This window comes from Scaptodrosophila lebanonensis, unplaced genomic scaffold (assembly GCF_003285725.1).
Source record: "Scaptodrosophila lebanonensis strain 11010-0011.00,11010-0021.00 unplaced genomic scaffold, SlebRS2 tig00000072-arrow-pilon, whole genome shotgun sequence".
Lineage (NCBI taxonomy): Eukaryota > Metazoa > Arthropoda > Insecta > Diptera > Drosophilidae > Scaptodrosophila > Scaptodrosophila lebanonensis.
Window position 1 is genome coordinate 3,112,389 of NW_022060558.1, and position 27,605 is coordinate 3,139,993.

Here is a 27,605-nt window from a genome sequence, read left to right on the forward strand (position 1 = left end):
CACCTTATTCACTTTAAAACTGTTCTTAAACAATATAATTTGAATATTTAAGCTGAGCATCACGGCGCGCCACCATGTGTGCAACCCAAAGCTCAATGCTATAAAGAACCGGTTCCGCAGCGTTGCCATGCACAACCAAAATCGAAACAGCTGTTGGCATATTAGAGCAGTACAGCTATAGGAAGCAATGCGGCGCGCGCATAATAATTTAAAAAGAAACGGTTGCTGCTTAAAAACAGAATTTTAAGAAAACCACAAAACAAAATACTAAACTGTACCAACCAACACAGTTATTTATTATTATTATTTTATTATACACGTAGATTACCCTCCGCAATGTGTTATTTAGACTTGCTTATTATTTACTTAATATAGCAATATTTATTGTTCGTAAGTAAATAGGGCAACACATTTGAAACGAAATTTATTGCATGAAAATGTACATCGAAGAAAAGATATATTTCATTGAAACTAAAGCTAAATCGAACTATGAGAGCTAATTATTAAAATTATTGAAATTGAATGGGCAATCCATTCATTTTATAACCATAACCATTGTCAGAGAATTGATGAAGATTTTAAAAACTAGGAGTATTCAATATTGGGTAGAGTAATGGCTTTTCCAAGAACTAGTCCATGAAAATTCCTGATTAAAATTAAGAAATGAAATACTAAATTGCTTTGGCTTGACAAGTGTTTCGCTATTATTTTGCATAAAACATTGCATAACATTATACAAATTATCACAAGGGGAGCATATACGCCCTTAAAACTAATGACTACTAGACAATAACAAATAAATAACAACTACATGACTACCCGAAACCCAATTTCTAAGCAGACTTTACGCCATCGCCGGCGAGGTCTTCATGCGCCACGCATTCTTAATCATATCGGCCGCCTTCTCAGCTATCATGATGACGATGGCATTGGTGTGTCCGGCGGGAACATTTGGCATGATCGAAGCATCGGCAACGCGTAAGTGCCTGATGCCATGTACTCTCAGGTTGTCATCCACCACGGCCGTGGGATCCGTTACTGGACCCATTTTACAGGTGCCCGACTGATGCTGCAGACTGGAGCCATAACGTCGCAAACAGCACTTCCAATAGTCCTGACTGGCAAATTTTAGATGTTCGCAGCCGGGGAAGGGGCGAGCGTGAAAGTGAGTTCCCATTTTTAGCATAGACTTGGAGTGCGCCAGTTTCAAGATCTATAAATAATGAAACAGACAATAAGTTAAATGAAGTATTTGCATTCCAATTGCTTACGAACGAATGACCTGAATACTAAACTAAAACACAGCAACGTTTGCTCATTTCAAAATAAAATTTCTCCCATTTTATGTGTTGATACATTTTGATAGTAAAGCTCCAAAAATAAACATATACTTATTGGCTCGCTTATTAATTCGGTTTTAGGTAAGGAAAGTTTGCTTTTGTGTTTGGCCCACGCATTCTTTCTTATCATAAAAATGTACCACAAACCATTGATGAGACCCATTAAACTGGAAATTTGACTAAATTATAAAATGCAATAAATACCCTTCAAACGATTGAGTTAAAACGAAAATAGGAACTCAGCTTCTGAGCAACAGGAATTTGAACATAAATTTTAGACTTTAAAATCTACATTTTATGGAAATCGGACAACCTCATTCTCTCATTCTCATTCGGGTTGACCAGAAGAGGCACAAACATATAAATAAATCTAATAATTCAAAATATTCTTCAGTATAATTTATATTTAGATACTCAAGAATATATTTTCTAACATAAGGTATAGGAGCAGAAAGTTACCCTAATACTTATTTCAACTTAAACAATCATTTGATTTCAATAAGACGTTAGAGTTAAATCATTGCTTGAGAACATTCCTTAATTGGGACTAAATCCCTTAATTGGGACTAAATCCCTAAGGTATATTATTATTTTTGGTAGAAAAATTGATACCACATTTACATTAAATTGAAAACTGCACATGCTAGAATAAATTGTGGGATACAAGAAGGGAGAGATTAGGACGATAATATAAAATACTAAAATTTTCAACGTCACTTTTCCATGTTACATACTATAATTTTTAGGGCAAAGAGTGCCCGATAATTCAAGATTTATGTCGGAATGTGTTAGCTGCAAAGTGCCTTACCATTTCGATGCCCTCAATCATGGCACGTACATCATCTGGATGTTGCATAAAGTTCGGTTCCATGCGGGGCCAATGGAAAGGATTGCGGCTGCGCAGCGAGATGCGACCCCGACTCTTGGGTCGGAGCAGTACAGGCACCAGACCAAAGGTTTCCTTATTGTGCAGATCCCCGAACATGGTGTCGTAGAACTCATCAGTAATGCCGAGCAGATCGCGCATGGTTCCGAAACGGTCGCCACTAAGCGAACCAGCACCCAGGACCAACTCCATGTCCGCATAGTCATCCTCTGCGGGGTAAGAGGGACACAGGTGTCTTATTTCAGGTATTAACAATCAAAGGTCGTTCGTCAGTTCATGAGCTTGGTCACACTCACCATGAGTCGAGCTAGGTGTGCGCACAAAGGCGAAGGCTTCCGCCCCTCCTGGTATCGTGTAAGGTCCTTGACCGGCAAAAATGTAACGAAAGATGTCGCTGGGGTTGAGCAGACGTGCGTCGTTCACCGTCGAGTCATTGACCACAAAGACCAGTCCGTTAAGCGTAATATGATCCTGCAAGTTGTAGCCGACTGGCAAATCCTGCAGCACAGTTATGTTGTGCTCAGCCAGATGGGCCCGGGGACCCACACCCGATAGTAACAGCAGCTGGGGACTGGCAATGGCCCCGGCTGACACGATTACCTCCTTACGAGCACGGACCACAAAGCGCTGACGCTGCTTCATAAACTCCACACCCACAGCGGTCTTCGTAGCTGGATCTATGAGGAGTTTGGTTACCCAGCTCTTCATCGAAATATGCAGATTCTTGCGCTGCAGGATGGGACGGATGAAGGCCTTGCTGGTGCTGCAGCGTCTGCCATTTCTTATGGTAGCCTGTGAACGCGAGAAGCCCAACAACTGCTCCCCATTGGGGTCAGTGATGTCATAGCCCAGCTCTCGTCCCGATTTGAGGAAGGCCTTCAGCAGCTGCGACTTATAGTCCGTATACTGCACATCCATGGGACCGTTGCGTCCATGGTAGGGTGATTTGTAGAGCTCGGGAATGCCGATGCGCTCCGACTTCTTGAAATAGGGCAGCACATCTGCATAGGACCAGCCGGTATTGTTCGCCGCCGCCCAGCTATCATAGTCCCTTCGATGCCCTCTAGTGTAGAGCATGAAGTTAATGAGACTTGTGCCGCCCACGCCACGACCCTTCGGCCAATTACACACGCCCTGTCGCAGACCCTGGCAAGCATTCGGGGTCGGCTCCGCCTTATAGCCCCAATTATAGCGGGTCATCTGAGTCAGAGCCGCCGTCAGCGGCACATCGCTGATGAAAGTCTCCTGATCCCCCGCCTCCAGCAACAGCACGCTGGCACTCGGTATTTCGCTCAATCGATTGGCCAGCACACAGCCCGCAGTGCCAGCGCCCACCACGATGAAGTCATACTCCGGCAGGAAGCGGGTGGTGTCCGGAATGCGGGTATTCAGCAGCGAGGTTTCGAAATCGCGCGCCAATTCCACCAGCAACTGCGACTGCACAGTCGTCGAGAGCAGCAGCAGAGCCAACAGCCAAGTCGCCCCTCGGTCGCTCATCTTCAGGGTCCAGCTGCAAAGTTGCGATTTCATAAGCAATTAGTGAAAAGTTCTACTCCATGCGATTCGATTTCTAGCACATTAGCAGGCAACTGTCAAGTGGAGCAGCCTTCATCGCAAAAGTGAAACCTGTTTGCATAACTCCGCCAAGGCACATCATGGTTCACTGGCCAATGTTCTTGGCCATGCACAGAATTTGCCAAATATCAGTAATACTCATAATATACGAGCTGCCATACCTGCCAGTATTTTGTTACATTCTTGGAGTATTTTTAGCTTGTGAGACCCACAACACATAAAACTCTGAATAAACAATACACCACCTTTCCCTAGTCTAGCCAGGCACAGTAGTTGAATTGTGGTTGTTGTTAATTACGGCAATTAGTTATTAAAATGGGTATATTTAAAAAAGACATCCTTCAAAAGCTTAAGCTTTGCAAGGAGGCTCTTTTTTTGCCAAGCCCGACCATTTCAGGTATCTATAAATAGGTGATATACAAGTAACTGCCATTTAAGAACCCTAATTCTTAGGGTGAGAACAAACGATGGGGAAGACCGACCAACATTGATGAACGGTGTAAGCGGAAAATTAGGCATATTGCTATTCAAAAAGACATGTCATCTAATAAGATAAGGGATCATTTGGATCTCAACAAAGACGGGTTCTCAATTTTACTTTGTTCCTGTATTATGTAGATTGAAATTCTTGGAACTCGATAAACCATGCTTTTAAAATCCTGTACCAAATACCAAATACTATAAGCAATTACATAAAAACACCAACCAAGACTTAAAAAAAAAATAAAGAGTCTACTTTAACAAAAAAGGACTAATTGAGGACTAAGCTAGCCAATCATAGCGAAGTTGTCTGCCATAGGGATATTAGTAAAGATCGGTCATGAGACCTCTACCTGCAACACGCTATATTATATTATTATTAGATAAATATAAAATAAATAAATGTGTTGAAGAACAATAGGTATAACAGAATTCGACCCACATTAAACAACGGTCTGAAAAACAATGTCCGAATACAATATTTCAATGTGTTATGCCAAAAAACTTGGGAAAATACACATGACCCGAGACAATCTAAAGAAGTCTATTATATTTAAAAGCATTTAAGAATAAAGAACAGTTAGGTAACAATGCAAAACTATAGGCATTTATTCTTTGGAACTATCTATTCTTTAAATTTTGAATTTGTATCTTAAAAGGAATACCCTGTGCTAAGGGTGTAGAATAAAATTAAATACTTAATACTATATATTTTCACTCTTCCTATTCAACTTTTATTTAAATTTGCACTCATATTAATTAATTAAAACTTTTTAACTTTTTTTATAAACATTGTTTTCTATTATTGTAAAAATAAACAAACAACAGCATTTTTTTAAAGTAATAGTAATTTAAATTTGACTGTGAGCAACAAAAAGTTAAAAAAAAACCTTTATTAAAGACAGAACAATTCTCAAAAGTTGTCTGCTTTTACTTACTTTTCTCTTTTGTTTAGTTAAGTGATTTATACAAACTTGCTCTTGCTAATAGAAGTATATTACCAGATGTTGCTAACAATGTGTCTGACTCGAGGTTGTGTTAAAAATTAAGTAGACAGTATAACAGAAAAAACCTAAATTCATAAACAAAGTGTTTAAAGCGCTAATATGTACTTATTAAAAATGTGTGGGATTCTGATTATTATAATGGTGTAATAATTAAAGCTTTAATGCCTATTTAATTTGATAATAGGTATAAAATATGGATAATAAAGGGCAAAGATGATTCAAAGGCAAAGTTCATTTCGCAAATAAATTAGCAAATACAGCAACTATTGTTGTAAGACTTATGCAAATGTGGGAAACCAAACTTTCCCAAAAATATCCGCCGATTATAATTTATTGACTCAATGGAATATTCAATGATTACTTTCGAAATGTTTTGCGGCGTTTCAATGCCGCCGATTATCAGTTTCTTCTTCAAGGTCATCCCCTGTAATATTCTTACTCTGCAATAAACATAGCTTCTTATTATCACACACATACACATACACACATGCATACATACATACATGTGTATGGAGATAATAATAAATGCAACTGCCTACCGAACATGTTTCGAGCTCAAGTTCAACAGGTTTCGACGGCTCGGCGCTTACATCGGCCGACCGTTGATTGCTCCAAAAACAGAGAAAAATGCGAACAAAATAATGAACTTGCAAAAAAAGAGAAGAAACAATAAGCACATGGATATAAAGACCGGTTCGCAATCAAAACAGAGACAAAGAGAGAGAGAGAGAGAGAGAGAGAGAGCGCAAAGAAAAAGAGGCAGCTCCACAGGCCCAACGAAAAATGAAGAAGACCCCCAAGCCATTCCAAGCCACAATGATCGCAAGTTTGTTCACCAAAATACATTTTTGCGCGTTGACCCATAAAGCGAATGTATGTGCGGATGTCAATAAACAAGCACACATAACAACAACAACAACAACAACAATAAGAAATAAATTAAATTACTTAAAATCGTGGGCGCAACGCCTTCGTCCCTCCGCCCTCAGTCAGGCTGTCAGCTTGAAAATGTTTTTATATGCAAATGAGGCGTTCAACTTTGTTTTGGGTTTTTTGTTAACACTTCGCTGTTTTGTAGCTTTTAAGTAGAAATTGCACAAAAATAACAAATAACTTCAAGTAACCCCAATATGCCACGTTAGCCCCCTGAAGATACACTTAAAGCCGGCAGCAGCATTGTGATTCAATATCAAGAAAGAAACAGGTTTCCAGTTCCATCTACTTTGTCTTGACCTTGCCCAACTGCAATTTGTTCTACTCGTACTACATACAATGCCGCTCATCTGAATAGGTTCAAAGAACGCTGCTCAAATTTCGTCCAATATTTCAGCTTGTACTGCACATACATTTTGTTTAAATTATATGTTGCGACCTTTATTTGTTTACATTTAACATAGCACAGTACGCTTTAGTTTTTAAATTACAGAACCTATTCAAATGAGCCAATATAAATAGGCAATTTATGATATGTATTTTGAAAAAATTAAAAAAAATAAATAAATTGAAAAGAATATTATCCACCCCCAAACTTTGATGTTTTATTATCAATAAACTATTCTTTCTATCAAATTTTATATGATCCCAATTGACAATTTCTTTTAAAAGCTCTAATTATTTTAGCTTTTGGGAATCGTTGAACCTATTCAGTTGAGCGGCAGTGTACATACGCGCCCGGCCTCGATCACCTGAAACCAGAAACCATCAATTCTTTTGTCCGTTAAAATCAATCATGAATGCCGTTTTAAGAACTGACCTACGCCCAAGCTGCTGCCCAAGGTTTCTTCAGCACTTAAAATATCATTTTAGGCGAAGGGCCGCCTCTTGTTAGCAAAGATTCCGACAATCTCCAGTACATTGTTTTATAACCCATTAAACCTAACTTAATGGACATATCTGATATGATTTGAATGCCTGCATTGCAGGTGGAGTAAGACAAGAAACTTTTTACACCACTGACTCGTTGAAACCAGACTAAACGTACTTTTCAGATGATATCGGGTTTTATGCCCATGCCCATATACGAATATCTGATAAGTGTGTATGTGTGTGTTGGCTCTGACTAATTAGCAAAGTTCGACGAGCGGAACCTTGCAAAACGAATAATGTTGTGGCATTAATGTTGATAATCCAACAATCCAATTATTACTTAAGCAGATATTCATGCAGATAGGAAGTGTAAAAAATCCTACTAATAGGCAGTTAACGCAGCTATGTGTTCACAAAATGCTTGCAAGAACTAAGCTAATTAATTGTTCAACTCTTCAACAATTAACAAGTAATCGGACACGGACTACTGAGCAGCAGCTCGAGCAGAAGAATACAAATACATACAAGTAGTTACATAAATAATAAACAGACTACATTTCAACTTTAAATTCTAAATATAATACTGCATCCAAGACACGTTTTAGTAAGCAGTTGGTAATATTTATTTGTATTGCAATCATCTAATTTCCGGCCACTTGAAAATTGAAAAATGAAAACCATTTCATCTGTTTTCATGGCTCAGCAATTTTCCAAGTAAACGATGTTAGAAAATTATCTTGAGGCAAGAAGTACAATGATATGCTGCCTGCTAACTTTTAATCTCTTTCAAATTATCCCAACATCTGTATGGTTACAAAGGCTTACTTTATTCGATATTTAATTGGGTGTTTAGTTTTTAGGAATAGTGACTAATTGCACACTTCACTTCACTAATGCTGTTTAAATTTACTTATCAGTCAGCAAAACTATAGCTTATTTACAAAAAAAAAAAAGAAAGAAGAGTAATGTCTTGAATGTTAGTCAGTTAATTTTTTTTTCTTGAATAAAAGCACTGCTGACATTGGTAGAATAAGAAATTAAATTATAAAATCACACTTTTAAAATTTTTCAACTGCATCACTTTCATCACAATTCCAGGCAACAAGGTGCCAGCCGACGAATTACAAGACGCGGGGAAAACCATTTGCTGTAATCGAGTCCAAAATCTTCATGCCATGAAGGTGGATGAATAACACACCCTTGATATATCTGCTTTCTGTCTCCTTACAAGTATTAAATCAAGGGATTTTGTTATAATTTAAGAATCTGTTTCGGAACATACCTAAGTCTTTAGTAATTGTCGATTTATCAGAAACTAAGTATTTGACTCTTCTACTAAACAGATCTGAACAGAAAATAAAATTACTTTGTTCCTTCCTGCTGAACTAAATCTCATCCTTTCAGCCATCGTAATGGAAATTTCTGAACAGGCTTGGCCTTAAGTAGATTAATCAATAAATCGGCTAATTAAGTTTTTCCCATAGGATTGAAAGATTTATATTTTCACTCAGTTTATTCATTCTTTTATGTAATATCGTTCATTTGATTGAATTCTTCGTAGTCCTTTTTAGTATTTAAGTTTTTCGCTCACTCACTTATTTGCACCTAATTTAATTTTAGTGTAATTAACGTAATAGTTTGAAGCGATGTATATGGAAATCAATTTCTTGCTTAACAGACAAGCAACACATTATGAATTGAATTATGAACAATACGTTTCACACTTAAGCATTTGTAACCAGGAGGCTCTTCATCATAAATGAAATAAATTATTTTCAAGTTTATTTAACCAATTTAATTGCCCACGATGGAAAGTTTCAAATAAAAACACTCTGCTAATAACAATTTTGTAACTTTTACAAAATAAAATTTCGTGCCAACTAAACCAAAAGTAGATTTTCAAAAATTTCATAAGTATTACCAAAGTCATTTTAAATATTGAAATATAAATAAAAGGTTTTTAAACACGAAAGCAAAAATAAAAACAATTTTGTTAAAGTTTCAATTATTTTTAAGGATACATCAAGTGGCATGCGTCTACTTTCAGTTTTTGTTTACGCCTTGTTAGGCGACTTTGCTACCAAAATGAAACTCGATCTGGTTACTGTTTGCAAGAATTTCACAAGCTGGCGGAGTTGGGCAATTTCTGATTTTGCGTTTGCATTTATAAGTATAGCACATGTCCAGCAGTTGACCAAATTGCTGGACCTGCTGGCCATTGGCATGCACTGCGCATGCGTCTGGCTTTACGACAGCATCGTGCTAAATAGAGATCCGGCTCTTGCCAACGAACCAAAAAGCCAAAAACGATCAGAAACAGAAACAGAAACACAAACACTCGCACGCCCAAGTTTGTGATATCACTTCTCGTGATTTACTCGGACTTGTGAAATTCTAAACACGTTTCCACTGCGCCGCCACAGCAATTTTCTTAATTTGTCGTTTCTTCTCAGAATGAATGCACTTACGAAATGGGCGTCGTGCAAAAGCTGTGTATTGCAAATAGTTGTTGTGTGGCTGTAAAAATGCTAAGCAGCCAGTATTTAACACGCGCGCGCCTTAACTTTTGATTGATCGGGCGATCTTTCGATCGATCGATCGATCTTTCGTTCGGTTGTCGTTGGCTCGATTGAATATCACTTTGGCAGTTCGTTGCGGGTCGCGCATGCGCGCGCGCTGCTGTACGTTTGTTAAATGAATCGCCGCTGCCGGCGCTTGCAACGACGAAGCCTAGCAGTCCAAAACTAGCAAACACAGGTAGCTGTCAGTCCACACTGGCCAGATGCGATGATTTGCTACGTTTAGGCGATCACGCCAGCAATCAATGGCGAACGCTCTCTGGCCAGTAGCCGAAATGTTTTTCGAGCTAAATGGCACACAAATACCCTCAGCAACTGGCCCTTACCCACTCTATGGGCTTGTAAGTGTGTATTTGCATAGCTATTTTGTATATTTGTGGTTCAAGTGGTCTCCGGCTGTCTATTTCAAGTTCAACGGGTGAATTGCAAATTTCGAATGCCCCTCTATGCCTGTATCTACTTGTATTTGCATTTTATGGTTTATTTTTGATCACATTTTGCAGCTCTTCACCGTCCGCCAGTCAACAGTGCAAACAAATATCACTTTATTAGTCACTATCAGGTTTTCCGCACGCACGCTAGACTTATATGCTCTATCCGAAAGGGATACTGTAAATGTATATTTTATATGACGCTTTCATTTCGATTGCCGGAAATCAATCTTATATGCTTAGCTGCATAACTACCTAGAATACTATTAATTGCTAAGTATTTCAAGAAAACAAGAAAAGAGAGAGAGAGAGAGAGCTACAATCGAACAGCCCGACTGTAAAATACCCTGTAGCCTGTACCTTAAAATGAAATTTTCTCATTGCATTATTTAATCAAAATTAAGCTGCGTATGCCCTTGGTTGGATCGATCACACCTTTTATGAACATATTTTCACAGTTCTTCTACATTCATGAAAGTTAACGTTCCCTGATACAAAATATTAACGAGAAAAATGGTCAAATCTATTACAACTCGCGTCCCCAAACAGTGTATATTATCTCTGAAGTAATCCCAAATCGATTTAAGTCACTACCAAGACCAATTTATCTGCCTAGGTTTTCATAGCCCAAGCGGTACACCAACTGACCACTAATTTGGAGAATATATATTTATATACCAAGTCGGTAAACATCGTATGAGTTAGTTATTAAAACTGTTTTTATTATACGAACGATCTTCTCAAACATTTTTTACAACAAGTCTAAACAATTTTACAACAGTTTAACATCGCGAGACTCATTAATTAACTTCAAATGAGACCTCCATGAGAATTGTGAATGATTTTGCTTTAAAGTATCAGATCTATGTTATTAATCTTAGTCATACCTAAGCATATTGCTATATATATTTGACTTTTTAAATTGGTTATCGGTCCTAATACTCAATTACTCAAAATCATTGTTTCTCTTTGTTATGAAACACTTACAAAAACATTACAAGCTAATTTTATGCGCAGCAGCAACAATTTGCTAAATAAAATAAATAAAATAGGTATATACAAGTAAATGAAACCAACTCTCCATTCGTTTAATGTAAACTGTATACTGTCGTTATTCCTTGAAACCTTCAATTGGTATTGGCTAGACCCCTGCTGGGTCTCTTCCTGAGTGTATATAACTAAGTGGCATTTCTTGGATGCAAGCAGTCGTACAGTGTTTTGAATGTTAAGTGATATACATTTTATTCCCAGTGAGGGGTCTTGAAGTGCTTCACACTAGTCATTGGTTAGAAATCATGTTCTCATTTAAATATATCTTATAGTTTGCTTCGAATATAGTGAATAAATATACGTTTTAACATGCAAAGTGAGTTATTGTATGCGAAGCCAACTAAAATATTCTTGAAACAAATTTTATTAAGAGCTACATTTTATTTGAACTTGTTAAAAAATGCATAAAATGTTAAGCATTGAGGAATGTTTATGGACGAGCCATTAAATTAGGCTTAGGTGAGATAATCAGGGCCTCTCTGTAACGCATAAGCGCTATTTTATGATTTGATATAAATATTTAAACCTGCAACTTGTTATACTACGAGTATTAAGCCCTAAGAGCGCCTAATAAACAACAAAGAATACAAATAGATAAAAAGCTGATGACAACACTGTAGGCAAAAGGCTCGTGTTTAATGTGTGGAAAGGATAATCCATGGAAAAAGATTTCCCAACAGATTTATATAAATTACAAGTGTTAAATTGTAATTAAGACTGAACACCTAGTTTAAGTTATATTTGTATTTAAGTATAAGTTTAATTTAAGTTATAGATATAACCGTATAATTAAAAAAAAATACAGATTATTTGCTGAATCGTAAAACAATTATGCAATTATTCGGGTACTAGCAACGGTTCTCTCCATTGCTTGCTGACAGAACATAATGGAAGTGCAACAAAAATACATAATCGGATTTATTTCTCAAAAGTTTGCTTTGCAAAGGTATATCGGCGTCGGTGCTTGGAAGATACCTTCTAGTGTCCCCAGTTGTTTATCTTTCATTATCGCCGTGGGTACGAGTTACTCATAATAATGCTAGATAGCAAATTTTGCGCCAATCAGATGAGATGACTAGAAAAAAGTTTATATATTTATGGCTGTGACTGATTAGCAAACGGTTGTGAACAAATAAAAACTACTTGCGCCCCACTGCGAAATGCTTCCGGTGCTACTTACTACTCGTGGACTATTCCGTCTATAGTACATGGTTAATTGTGTGGACCGTGTCCAATGAACTGTGCTGCTCAAATGCTATTTACAGGCCAAGTCGTTGCTTGAAGTTCAATGTCAACTGCGGCCTCTGCTGCCTCTGCGGCCTCTGCTGCCTCTGCTGCTGATGCTGCTGCAACGCTTTTCCGGTCCGGTTTTTAAACGAGCACGTGCCCATTTGCATTTACATTTACGGGGCAGGCCAAGCCTATTTAAATGTGGTGTGCGATGATGCCTCAGAAATCTCAGGGCTCGCAATATGGCTTACAAATGTGGCGCTCGGTCGTAAACTGATTTGCATACGCGCAGCATTGAAGGCATCTCGTTTTTTATTAAAAAATCTTCGCTTCTGCTTCAGTTCGCTCGATTTTATTTTTCTGTTTTTTCGGCGACTTTCACAATCGATTTGTTTCTTCCTTTTTGGCACATTTCTGACTTCAATCCGACCTTGAGTGCATAGTTTATTTTTAGAGCTAACAAGCCCAACAAAGCACTTTTGATGCATTGCAGCCAAAGCTTACTGCCCGCACGCCTTCATTTAAGCATCGGGGTCTCGCAAATACTTTTTCTATTTATATTTGCACATTCATTTTGCATGACTGGGCAGCTGTAAAATTTGCAATAGTTTCAAAATTTCTCGAATCGTTCATTAATCGTAGTACGTCTTAAAATTGATTTAAAAATAACAGCAACGAGACGAGACAAGGCAGTCTGTTATTAATTAAATAATTTAAGTGATAAATGAAATACGGGTTTGGAAAGGGCATTAAATTGTAGGCACACAAATATTTTATATACAACAACAATTTATATTACTTGTATATATTTAGCATGATAATGTGAAGCCGCGAAGTTGTTGATTTGTGATTTCTTCTGGGAACTAATCATTTTCGCTTGACTAGCACCCCTTGCCTTGAGAACTTTGCCGGGAAATGTAAACAAATTTGTGATTTATTTAACTTCCTTAACTTATGTGATGCTCTAATTTTTAAATTATCATTTCCTTCCGAAATAGGAAATAGTGACAAAAGATGATATGTGTTAATTTATTTGAAGTCCCATAAATTGCCAGAACATCGTTTAAGCGAAGGCAAGTTTGTTTCTGTTGAAGAATACATCTTTTTCTTTAGTCATCAGATTGGACAGATCCCATCGTTCCACACACAGCCCCAATTATAAATATAGCAAATTTTCTTGTACTGACTTGCCTTTAACCTTTATAGATCCTTTTATATATCTGAGAAATCTATTCCAATTCACTGTAATCGGACAGTACACTGCAGGCCTTCACGTTCCCAAACGAAATCATTTTTAGGCTCACTTTCAATCGATTTTACATTATTTTTAAATACTTCAAATACTACCAATAGATCTGGAAAGATATTTTTAAAATAGATTTACAAAATATTTTATAACTTTCTTCAGAATATTCCATTTTATTCACTAGCTTGTAATCTTGCCAAGCCGGTTATGATCTTTACATTGTGATTACAAGTTTCAAAATGAATTTCAAGCTACAATTGTCATAAGTTATAGCTGAAAATAAACTGTACTCAGTACTTCTTAGAACCCTGAACTGAAGTTCCTATTCACTCTAATGACTTTAGTTTACCAAAATATCTTAATAGCACTTTCTTCAAACCATATCGCGTGCTTTCTAGGAAAATAACTACCTTGAAGCTCATTTCTTTCTGTTCAATTCAAATACAAGTTACTTTAATTTAAAAATGGAAAATGTTTCAGAAAATCAAACTTCTAAACAATAGACTCGCCATACTAATCACAATACTACTATATAATACGACTTTTTCAACTTTTTTTCTATCCACTTCTCCTGAGTGGTCTCATGAGAGCAGGTCCTGCAGGTTTTGTAAGGCTTTACAGTATTTGACATTCATTAACACCTTCATTTTTCGCCTGCAATAGCACAGCTGTCGGCATAGAACAAGCAAATAACATTCATAAAACGTATGTTTAATCGAAAATATACAACGCGGCCGGTTCTCAACAGTAGAACAAAATAAATATTGGTTTGCGTAATTGTCAAATGCGAGGGTGTTCAGCAACAAAGCGCAATAAAGCATCTCTAAAAAAAGCAAACGCTTGAATGATGCAATTCTGTGATGTTTTTAGTTGCGATATGAACGAAGTCGACTCTTTAAAAACAACTAGTCTGAACAATTAGCACCGAAACAGTTTGGTAATGCTTTTGCGTCAGTTGCGGTCAACAAGTGGCTTTTAATTCAAGTTCTTTAAACTCTTATGAGGTTGACCAGGTTGACGGCAGACAAACGTCCAAAAATAGCTCGAAGCTCGACATGCCATAATTGAAGCCTCAAATAACGCTAATGACCCTCCTCAAGGTCACTGCTACAAAGCAGTAGCGTAAATAAACATTAACAAGAAAGGAATGCTAAAGTCGAGCAGGCTCAACTCTTAAATACCCTGTACCACCCCACAAAAAAGTAATTAAATTAATTAATTAATTAAATTTAATTAATTAACTAAATTAATTTAATTAATTAACTAAATTAAATATAAAATATTCCATGCATGCATACATACATTTACAATTACATCAGAATCGTGTCTATGCGTGTTTGTGTACTTGTACATATGTATGTATGTGTGCATTGGGCCTGGTTATATGGCTATAACTTTCTTTCCGATCATTCTATCATAATGAGACTTGGTATACGGTTATATAATAACTAACCTAATGTGACTACCAAATTTTAGTTCAAAATTCCAAGAATTACGGAAGTTATAGAAAATCGTTAATAGGGGGGGAGTGGGGGGGTGGATCAGAAAAAATGAACAAACTCGTCCTTTCTCGGTCTCAGGAGAATCTGTATACCAAGTTTGGTTATTCTAGCTCTTATACTTTCGGAGATCCTTGCGTTCATACAGACAGACAGACGGACAGACGGACAGACAGACGGACAGACAGACGGACAGACGGACAGACGGACAGACGGACATGGCTATATCGACTCGGCTTGTCATGCTGATCAAGAATATATATACTTTGTGGGGTCTACCAAGCCTCCTTCTGTGTGTTCCATGTGCACTCGCACAAAACTAATATACCCTTGTACCCTTTTGGGTACAGGGTATAAAAAGCCTCACACTACAAACAAAACAACACTGCACTACATGATTCACAGGCTGCCGTGTATGAAATAAAAGTACAATGCTCAACATACGAGTACACACATACATACATACATAATAAGTATGTACAAATGAACACATAAACACAAATCAAGTTCATCTTTAGGTGCCATAATCACAACCTACCTACCGTTCCGGCCTAACTTTCCACACCCTCTCCACAATGTCGAGTGTATGGCTCTGCAATTTGTTTTATGCCCATAAATCTCTAAATGTCTGAAACAGCAACTCTCATAAAACATCGAAGACGTGAGCAGCCGCACATAAAAAACTGGGCAATAAAATATCTCTTCAAAACTCTCAAAATAACAACTGCCTTTAAACTAAATAACAATAACAATGCTGCGGCAAAAACAAAAGGTAAAACATTTTGGGAAATTACACACATTGCGAGCGTATTTACGAGTGTGATTACAAATCTGGCAAAAGCTGTAACCGAGAGCCCCAGTCGAGTGCCAAGCCATCCGTTACGCACTCTTGTTCACGCACACACCTTATAGGTACCATACAAGTATATTCATGTTTAGGTCGGAGTAGCAGCGTATTGTATGTGTGTGTGTATGTGTGTGTGTATGTGTGTGTGTATGTGTGTGGAGCAGCAAGCCATAATCAAAGAGCCAAAAATCACTGAATGGCACTTCAAAGCATTATTATATTGAGTTTGAAGACGGCATGAGGCGGCAGCAGTGCTCGAGCCAGAGGTTGGGGTTAATTGAATGATCTTCAAGTAATTGAGGTACAATTTAATGGATATTGAATAGAAATAAGCCGACAGACGGAGTGCGTTGTGGGTAATGTCCAAAATGTCAAAAAAAAAATAAAAACGCTAAGCACTCGACTAATTTGACGGCGCAAAAGGGTGAAAATGCACATAGATTTTGAAAAATTCGAATACGAAGAGTGGTTCTAGCCTCAATTTGTCTTTGCATTCTAACAGATAAATGGCAGATAAATATATATATATAAGAAGAACTTATATAATCAAATTACTTTTATAAAAGAAATATACCATACATTATAAAAATCAAGTTCAAGAAAATTATTGTCTACTATCACACCTAGGCTTCAAATTATTTCTATGTACTAATTTTAATTCCAAGGTTTTCAACCCTCTATTAATTTATTTATGCTTTTTAGACACTTACATAGGTAATGGATTTTAATTTTGTAAAACAAAAATCTTGTTTTTCTAGGTGGATCGTACACAGATTCTTTCATTCTTTTTATTACCAATTCAATGGCCAATTTACTTATTTAGATTTCTTAAATATATTTACTAATAAACAAAAATGCTCATTTGGAATTCTAGTGAGGTCTAGAAGTTTTCAAAATTTTATGATGTTGTTGAAATCGGTTTCACTTTAAATCGCAAACGCCTGGGAGTTGTTCTGCAGAAATTCATATTCTTTGTAATCAATAATCCAAACAGTATTTTGGGGAGAAATTTAAAAGAGTCTATCAGGTAATTATTTTACTACATCTGTTTCTATTTTCTGTTCAACTCTAAATTATCTTTTTAGTCCATATAGTGGCTTTTGGATGCCTCGGCTAGCTTTGCAATTACTCTGCCTGTTAACCCAGTTTTCCAAAACTTCCATCTCCTGCTGTAATCAATGAACGTCCAAGCCCACTACCAATATCAAAATTACATATGATGTAGGCTATATGGACCACCCTATATCTCAAAAACAGTCGAAATATATGATGCATGTGCTGTTCTTCAACTTCTATACCAAATGCTTCGTTTTAAGTTAGTATTCCACAATGTAGTAGTACGATTTCCGTCCTATTATCTCCTTCTCTTTTTCTCAAAGATATAGGATAGCATATTTTTTTCAAAGCTATGGAGAGAGAGAGATTTAAATGCCTTTCAAATAATTATTTCATATCCTAGTACAATTTATTTCTGGTTCCCTTTCTATCGCTCTTATCTATTTTTATTTCGGAACCTCCTTCATTGCCTCTTCTGTTTTACTCCAAGATGTGCATTGCATATTTTGAACAAATTAACAAAATAACTGATTCGTATGCTCTTCTTCAGATATTCAAGTTTACTTCAACATCCATATAATGATCAATTTTGAATGAGTGGCCGCACGCTAGCCACGATGTTGGCGACGGTCTTTAAACCATTTGATTGGGGGTGCTGACACGATTCAATGACGAGCTTTAGTCGAGACTTAGACTTAAATGCCTGTTTTTGTTATTGTGATTGAGAGAATTACAAGTATAAGAAAAATTCCATTTTATTATTTTCATAAATCTAGTTTTTATTTAAATATTGTAGATGTAATGATAATTATTGGTTTTGTTTGCGCTTTTTGTTTACTAACATTAAAAATACTTTACACAATATTAATATATGTAGCATTTAAATAGATAGAAAAATTAAATGAAATGTATATAGTGTTTCGAATTTCGATTTATCCTACATATTTATTTGTAGCTATCGATTTAGTTAGAATTGGAACAAGTGGCTTAGACAATTTATATGTTTTGGTTTAGCTTTGATTCGTTACAGAAGCTTATATGCTTATATGATTTTTATTTATCTAAATGTTTATAATATGTTTGTATACCAATAGTAAGATATAAAATTTCAATTATTTTTGGAATTAATATAATTACGTATAGCGGCTTGCCAAGCTATTTCCCAAATTGCTTTGCATTTCCATGAATTATTAAAGTTCTGATAAAAATGTTTGCTTTTTCCCCTCATTGGTTTAAATATTTTTATTGTATAAGCCGAAAGCGTCGTAGTTTAATATGATTTCGCCTGATTGTTGATTCAGTAGATAAGCATTGTTTGATGTAAAATGTTAAACATAAACATTAAATACATAGCTAAATTCTTACTACTTGTACATATCTGTCTAGCGTTTTTCTCAACAGAAAACAAGCAGTATCCTTTTCAATCGTAAAGAGTTGAAAAACGTTGCTAAATCTGTTTTTCATTTATATAAGTATTTTAAAAATGTTAATATGTATGCAATGTATAATAAAAATATGTTAAACTTTTAATTTAATAGAAAATCAGTACAATTTTTTGCTCAAAACATAGACGACCGCTTACACTATGCAGACATTTAATCAAAACTTTTTTCTGAATATGCTTTGGAACGCGTGTAAAAACGGCAAGTGAAACAAATTAGTGCTGTTTAGTTCGATCGGTGGGACCCAGTGGTAGTAACGTGTAAATAATGGACAATTTCATACAACAAATAGAAAACATTTTCAAAATGCATCAAATAAATATTAATGTTAAGCTAAAAATCTGTGGTTTGTTACGTGCCTGGGGACCAAACTCGCTACCGAAATAAATACTGCGAGTAATGTCTCAGCGTATGAAATGAGTTGCATAGTGTAAGTGCCATTTTGTTGCATAATTTTGGCCGCATTAAATAAGAGTTTGGTAGCACTAGAGGGCATCAGCCTAAAAGTATGCAAAAGCTTCCTTGTCGTTTTGTGCTTTTGGCAGCAACAGCAGCCAGCAACATGTTGCCGTTGAATGCTCAATGGCGCAGCAACATGTTGCTCACCTTGCTGGCCGTCTCCGTTTTGGCTGTGATTTTCTCGCGGAAATGACGATTCTCGGGATTGGCTAGCACCGATGCTATAAACACCGATGTCTCCAGCTGCAGTTGCGCCAAACGCTTCTGCAACAATTTGTTACGCTGCACCAGTTTAATGGTCTTGATTGCAATTGAGAGCAGACCCTGGTTGTGCGACTGATAATGCTCAACAGATTTGCCAGCATAATCATAGCCACTATCATCATCGTCTCCGCCATTCACATCACAGTTCTTGGCTGTTTGTTTGTTATTAAATATGTTGCTGTTGTTGCTGTAGTTGCTGTTGTTGCTGTTGTTGCTGTTGTTGCTGTTGTTATTGTTGTTGGTGTAGTTGTTGGCCATTGTCGGCTGTAATACTGTTTTTGTAAGCAAACGATTTTCGCTGCTGGAATGTATGGGCACCAAAGCGAGCGAGCTAGAGCTCCTGCCGACTTCTTCAACACTATCCGTTTGCTCTCGTTCTCGCTCCCGCTCCCGGTCCTGCTCCTGCTCCTGCTCATCATCGATTTCCATACGCGGATATTTAGCCTCTTTGTTATGTATTAGCCCTGTGGCCGCCGCCGACGTTGTCGTCGCTGATGCCTGCAATTCTTCTCGCTCTTCCTCCTCCACATGCGACGACGAGGACATGGCATTGTCTGAGATTTGTGGCAGTCTGCGTTGCAGTCTTTCACTGCGCCTCTGGTCATGCAAACGTTGTTTCGCTCTAGTCGAGTTCATTGAACCTTTCGCAACTGCAAAATAGAAAGAAAAGCTACTGTTAGTCAAGTGCTTTGTGGCAAAGCTGTGTATGAATATAAGTACATATGTATGTACACACACCTATTCACACACCTGAACAAAGGTGTGTAATGACTGATTGTAGCTCCGCTAAATAAAAATGTCAAGCGTTTCCCATTGCTAATCAGCAACAACTACGACCAAAGCTAAATCGCCCCTACCTACACACATAATGTGCTCTATACACAGCTATATAGTATGTAGATGTGTGAGTATCGCGTGTGTGGAGAAAACGTGACCACACCGGGGCTAGCAACCACCATAACAACAATTTCTACTACACAACCATTTCAAGCGCCATCGCCATCGTCGCATTCGATGACGACGTTGATGCGTTTCGCATCAATTTCGCGGCCGTGGTTCACACTGCCTCACAATCATAACGCTCCCTTCTGCTCTGTACCTGTACTTACGTAAATTGTTGCTATACTAGGTGTATGTTTATGTTTCGTATTTATTTACAGCAGCTGCTCAGCTGAATGCGCTCCAATCAAGGCAACAAACACAAGTGCTGGTTGAAAGAGACGACTTGACTTGCTTACTTACTTATAAGTATGGCGAACACCCCCCTCTGAAATCATTTTCCAATTGGCACTTCCGTGACTGTGTCTATGGTCAGGGTCATGCGAACCGATTGGCAACGCCGCCAACGCGACGTCGTCACCACTGCCTAACGCCCCACCATTGGGGCTGACTATCAAAACTACACCTTGAAGCACATGATTTGCCCCGTTTTCTCATTCGTATTGTGTTTGTGATGTAGAGGAAGCGATTCATTTTTTGATACGCTGCACAATGCAAAAAACGTGCGGCCACATTTCCCTCACACATTTATAATTACGTGCGAGTAAGTGTACGAGTACATAGTATTTATACATTTGTGCGCCTATAATCGTATCAATTTACATAATGCACACAAGCTTATATTGAAAAGAGTGTCAGCAACTGCATTGACCCTTTGAAATCTTACTACACATACCTATATGTATGTAATTAGACTCAACAGAAACAAAGCCTTTACTTCAACACATAGTTGTGGGGCAAGAACAAATTTATGTCTATAAATAAGGAGGAACCTAGTATAATCGCCATTACAACTACTATTACTCGTTGCTATAAAGAATATTGAATGTTAAACATAATATTTCAAGTTGAATTTTATATACATACATACATTATACATTATATATGATGCCTCTCTCAAAACCAACAAAAGATACACTTAATCAAGAAATAATCATGTTTACATATTAATATTAGATTTTAACTATAAATAATCATGGAGCTGTACAAATATATTTTCCAAACATATATATTTTTACTGTATTTGTATATGTATGTGAGCACCCATATTTTATAAGCATCGGTGGTTCAGTGGTAGAATGCTCGCCTGCCACGCGGGCGGCCCGGGTTCGATTCCCGGCCGATGCAAAACAACTTTTTTTTTCTCAAACTTATAACAAGAAATTACAATAATAAATTATTAACATTTATGTTAAAGTTGTTGTGGAAGAAGCAGAACGATACCAAGGCGAACGAGACATACCCAACTCGCTAAGAGCGTTCTACAGCTGGGAGCGCAGAACTTGGAGCCCATTCCAAGATCCATGTGAACTATGTCTAATGTTAGAAATAAAAAACTTACTTAATTCTACCTAAAACTGCAAAAAAAAATGAATCTAAACAACCGGTCTACTCACAGGGCATTGCTTGAAAGCCGATAAGCAAACGTGACTTGCATAAGTTCATAATAACACACTTAATAACCGTAATTATTAGGGGCTATTAGAGAATCTTTTAATATTTGACTAAAGAGAAAACCCCAAACTTTGCACAGTTACTGAAGTTAATCGGATGAAAAATTTAGTTTTTCCATAAAAACATTGAACCTCGTTTTCCCCCTTTGGACGTAGAATTTTCCGTAACTCTTGCCGTTTCAGCTGATCGTTGATCGCTAATCAGCCGGGCCAACTGTTTAATATATAGTACATGGGGATACGTAAGAATTCAATAGATCACTTATTGTATTGATTTGATCTAGAAATAGATTGGTTGACAGATTTATATACAGTTTATATTTTTCTTGGTTCATTGAAAAGCTCAAATGATCAAAATAGATAAGAACTGAATTACTCCTTGTATCGCTTTTCTTAATAAACAGATTGGTCCGGCTTCGAATTGTCTTGGTTTAACGAGACATGTTGACTATATGCGGAATATAGCAGACCCAGCAGCTTATCGTTAAATGTCGTATCTGTGTTGCTATTTTGCTGAGGGTTCTAAAGGTCAACTGTAACTCCAAATCCAACCTCTCGTTGTACTCTACTTGTATAATTTGGGTCGATTGCAAATCGACTTATTATTGCGACAATGCCCCAATTCGCTGAACGGTGTTACATTTCCGCTCCCATGCTAACAGACCCAAACACGTTCACACAAACATGCACAGATCCATACACATACATACATAAGCACTCGTATATGTACATATGTATAAATACAAGTAGATGGGTAGGTAAGCTCAAGAACCATTTACTTCCTACATTGGCGAATGCCCGTGCTTTTTATTTACGGCTCACTCTTTGCTTATGCAAGTTGCAGGCACATGCACTTGACTGCAAAACGAGAACATGCAACGTTGGCATTGTATTTTGTTTTTTTTTCTTTTGTTGTTGTTGTTATTGGTGTTGCTGCTGCTGCTGTTGTTTATTCTTTTGTTGTTTATGTTGTTATGCTTATTTCGCGCACATTGCCTTGCCGGTTGGCCTCGTCAACGTCAACGTCACCGTCACCGCTACGTGAGCCCACGTGCCCCTCAACACTCGCATCAAATAAGTCTCTAGTTATGCTTAATTAAAGCAAACGACGACAGCGACAACTGCGACACAGTGGCGCAATTTGCTTTTTACGCTTTTACAAAAAAAAAACCGTTCCAAAGCCCTACTTTAATGTAAATATTTTACGATTTTTGAGAACAATAAGTAAACTGTTGAATTCGTACTCTTTATCTGAACATAAGCCATTACGATTCAGCCGATGAAAGGAAAATAACAATCAGTTCATTTATTATCTAAAAACAACAAGAAAGGAATGCTAAAGTCGAGCAGGCTCAACTCTTAAATACCCTGTAACACCCCACAAAAAAGTAAATTAATTAACTAAATTAATTTAATTAATTAACTAAATTAAATATAAAATATTCCATGCATGCATACATACATTTACATTTACATCAGAATCGTGTTATTGCGTGTTTGTGTACTTGTACATATGTATGTAGTATGTGTGCATTGGGCCTGGTTATATGGCTATAACTTTCTTTCTGATCAACCTATCATAATGAAACTTGGTATACGGATATATAATTACTAACTGGATGTGTTTACCAAATTTTAGTTTAAAATTCCAAGAATTACGGGAGTTATAGAAAATCGTTAATAGGGGGGGAGTGGGGGGGGGGGGGTGGATCAGAAAAAATGAACAAACTCGTCCTTTCTCGATCTCAGGAGAATCTGTATACCAAGTTTGGTTATTCTAGCTCTTATACTTTCGGAGATCCTTGCGTTCATACATACAGACAGACGGACAGACAGACGGACATGGCTATATCGACTCGGCTTGTCATGCTGATCAAGAATATATATACTTTGTGGGGTCTACCAAACCTCCTTCTGTGTGTTCCATGTGCACTCGCACAAAACTAATATACCCTTGTACCCTTTGGGTACAGGGTATAAAAACTCGCATACACTATAATACTTTACGGCACGTTTTTAGTAATTTTTGTTTGTTTACAAAAGGTAATTGTTTACAAAAGGACAACTGAAATTGGTTTTATCTAGACGACAAAAATAAAAGTAATATCCCTCCCGACATGAAGGGTTCTCTGGGCTGTCATGCGCAACCAAGTACGAGCAAGCGCTGGCAATGTAAATATCTGTATCTTCAAATTAGCCCGACCTGACATTAACTGAACATAAAGAGAACTAAAAATAATCGAAATATCCACCTCTGTCGACAGACTTCGCATTCCAAAAAATGTTTTCTGAAGGAGCTGTGGAAATGAGGATGGCATTTTCTAATACTTAGCAGCCTCAGGCTCGGCTCAGGCTCTGCTCTAAATTGTTTCACAGATATATGGAAAGATTGTGGAAAGATCATCTAAGGTATTATAGGACATCACTCCAACCATCTTAGCCTAACCCAAGCGAATCATCCGACAGGCACAAACAAAAACAAAATAAATCAATAATACAACAATAATATACACACGTACAACAATATGGTTCACAAGGCAATTATTTTTGTGGTAAAATGTATTCCCCCTTTTAAAAAAACGGCCACTGGCAACGAAAATATTTATCGAATTATGAAAAAATAAACAAGTGGATAAGCTTAAGTCGTGTGCCCCGACTAAAAAGTACTCTGCACTTACATATGTGTAAAATAATTTTATAAATTTAAAAAAATAAATAAATAATATTCTTTCTTTGGGTATTCAACACGGTATTGTGTATACTACACATATGTCTGCGTGTCTTAATTAGTTTATATAAAACAATAAATTTGACTTTTAAACCTACCTAAACAAAAATGATCAATACGCAATGAAAACTGGATTTAAATCAATTAATAATGTCAAAAAATACCTTTCATGCATAACATCTGGAAGTTCATGAATGACAAAAAAATTAATCGGAAAATTATAATTAAAATAAATCAGACAAATTTGTTAAATCGGAGATGGATTTCATCGGTACGGATCCAATTTTAAGAAAGACAAGACTTCCACCTTTTGGAGAATCTACTTAAAATCAGCAGCTCTTAAGCGTACAAAATTGGAAAGTACTCGTAAATTTCCTAATACTTGCACTATGATATAAGGATCTTCTAATGTTATTTTCTTTTATCAACTATTAAGATAATGATTCATCTGTTTTAAAAATTAATTTATCTATGAAATTCTTATGTATATAAATTCCTACATCTTGATTATAACTACAACTTTAATTAAAGGCTTTACTCATTTACTTGAAGCTTATATTTATTGTCATCCGTTTCTCAACTACCGTCGACACTATTTGATCAACTATTACATTATATGATTAAGCTGTTTTTAAAATTTAATTTAATTGATTAGTCAGATTATTGCACACACATCTTTATTTCAACTACGTACTACTACTTTAATTAAAGCCTTATATTTATTGTCATCTTCTTCTCAACTTCTCTCTGTACTTCTATAAGTGTTTTTCTTACTTTCTTTCTCTAGCTTTCTTTAAGTTCCTTCCAGTTTCAAACCTTTATCGAAGTAATCTTAAAATGAAGAGGCATAATTCTTTACTGGCCATCCAAAGAAACTCAGCTCTGCCCCTACTGAATGATTCGATTAGTTGTTGACGTACTTTGATATTTTTGCGAAAATGGACCGACGATGAAATTAAACAAATTTCAACACAACGCTGGGGCATTGCGTTAGACTTTTATTCGGATTTGGCACGTGGAACCTTTTGCTTGGCCTTTTATTCGTTTTGGCCGCAATGCTTGGCCAAATGCATACAATATGTGAGTGATTTATTTATTGCCATAACAAGCATCTATAAATACAAAAACAAAAGCCAACTCTCATATCAACGACCCGGCTGTTACGACACCCTGACAATGACGATGGCGATGGCGATGGCGATGACGATGATGGAACCGCCCACCCAAGTGCGGGCGCACAGGCTGCACGTGGCAGGCACATATTCGCACATGCCTTCAATATACACACATACATGTACGTACTATATATTTGTATAGTATATGTTTATGAGTGCACGTCCCTTGGTTCGTTCGCTCGTCACACCCATTTTTGCCTCTCACAGCACATACGTATATACACTCGTACATACATACTATATATACGAGTATGTAAGAGTATGTGTATGTATAGTATGTACAAGTATGTACGTGTTGGCTAGAATTAGCTGGCAACCCAATTCGCCTTGAATGAAATGCGTTGAATATGGCTAAAGCTACAATAATTAAATGTGCAAAGCGACAACAATCGCAACAATAACAACAACAACGCCAGCAACAATATCAACAACAGCAACAACAACAACAATAGCAACAACAAAAGACGCAGCGTCAACAGTGGAACGATAAATATGGCAAACAGTCAAGTTGGCAAAAGCTAAACGCTGTTGCCAGCAAATGTAGAAAAATTGTAAATAAGCCATAAAAAGTGGCACAGTCACAGCAACGTGCGGCAAGCAACAGCAGCAACAACAAAGGTTATGACACACATACACACACACATATAATGCTCAGGTGTGTGGCCGTTGGTGTGCCTTTGTCACCGTTGTGCGAAATATTTCTTGTGAAAACAAACCAACCGTATGAGACATACAATATTTAAGCAACCTCTTGAAAATGTTCAGTCGAGCGACCGACCTCTACAGCTACTTGCGAGTATACATATACATATAGTATTATTGTTCAGCACATGTCGGAAAGGTTGCGCACTTGGATAACACTTAGCTGCTATTAATGATATGCGTACTTGAATGGCAAAAGGATGCTACTTATTTGCCACCATTCTCCATTCCGGTTCCTATTATCTTTTTTCAGTCAATAAGAATGTGCTTTTAAAGTGAAATCAAATAAAATTGAAAAATAGGGCTTTAGTGACCCTTTGCTCCGCAGAAAACACATAACTACGTATACTAGTACCTAAATGTTCACTCGTAAATTTTTTTTTTTGCAATTCACTTCAGTGCTCCCCCGAAATTCGAAGCTCACGCCCCTAAAAAATTGCAATGACTGTTTGTATTTGTTTGTAAAATATAACATTAGTAAGTATAATATCAACATGTTTTAGCTATTAAGCGATAGTTATCGACACTTTGCGAAAAGAAAACGAACTTCAATTGCTTTTAAAGTCATATATTTTTATACCCTGTATCCGAAAGAGTGTTTTAGGTTCTAGCAAAAAAAATGTAACAGACAGGGAGGAGGAAGTATCAACGACCCCATAAATATATATTCTTAATCAGCTTGATCTAGACATGTCCCTCCATCCGTCTGTCCGCCTGTCTGGATGGTCGACTGCATTTCGGAAACGGTTGAGCCCACATTGACCAAACTTGGTTGTAGACTCTCCTTATGCCCAGGCAACCCGATCTAATTATATTTTTTGACTTTTCCTCCCATCTCTCCGCTACAGAATTTCGTCAATACTGTTCAAATTACTAAAGCTATATAAATCAAACTTTTCACAATAAATAATTATAAATTATTATCTACTTTTGGACAATTCTAAGACAAATTATACGGTAAATCAGTTCACTCCAACACTACTCTACTGTAGCACTCTTATATTCAAAGTGAACTAAAATTAAATCTCTGTTAAAAAGCAATCGAAAGTATTCTCGAAAAAACCGAACTTCAGCGAACGGGATTTGGGTTTTCCATTACTTAGTCTGTGGAATAAATTAAATTTTGTCGTTTTCCAATCTTTTTATATTTATAATAACATGAATTTATAGTTTTTAGCTTACTTGGGTTAACAAGCCGCAAAGCTAACAATACGATATGGTTAGCTCATCTGTTTCAACAAGCCATTTATCAATTGACCGCTGTGCCTATTCTTAGTGCTGTTAGTCCTATTTATTTACTAAGTGCTAATTCTTTTCCAACACGAAAAATAAAAATATCACACGGGCATG

The 27,605-nt window shown here is 36.9% G+C and overlaps 2 protein-coding genes and 1 non-coding gene across 3 annotated transcripts in view; 1 reads left to right on the top strand and 2 right to left on the bottom strand.

Moving 5' to 3' along the window:
* Positions 1-642: 642 nt before the first annotated feature.
* Positions 643-3,883, bottom strand: LOC115625437 (glucose dehydrogenase [FAD, quinone]). The gene is made up of 4 exons (XM_030520483.1): positions 3,804-3,883; positions 2,523-3,736; positions 2,149-2,435; positions 643-1,213 (listed from the first exon to the last, which is right to left on the bottom strand). Exons 1-4 carry the CDS (start codon positions 3,881-3,883, stop codon positions 845-847), a joined length of 1,950 nt encoding a protein of 649 aa, XP_030376343.1. The 3' UTR covers positions 643-844.
* Positions 3,884-17,857: 13,974 nt separating this feature from the next.
* LOC115625227 (homeobox protein 2) overlaps positions 17,858-27,605 on the bottom strand; it is a 35,358-nt gene continuing 25,610 nt past the window's right edge. Inside the window, exon 3 of the mRNA XM_030520210.1 lies at positions 17,858-19,847. Coding sequence (XP_030376070.1) covers positions 19,054-19,847 — 794 coding nt within the window. The 3' untranslated portion in view covers positions 17,858-19,053. The remainder of the gene's footprint in view (positions 19,848-27,605) is intronic.
* Trnag-gcc lies at positions 21,254-21,324 on the top strand. Its single transcript has one exon. It is a non-coding gene; the product is annotated as a tRNA-Gly (tRNA).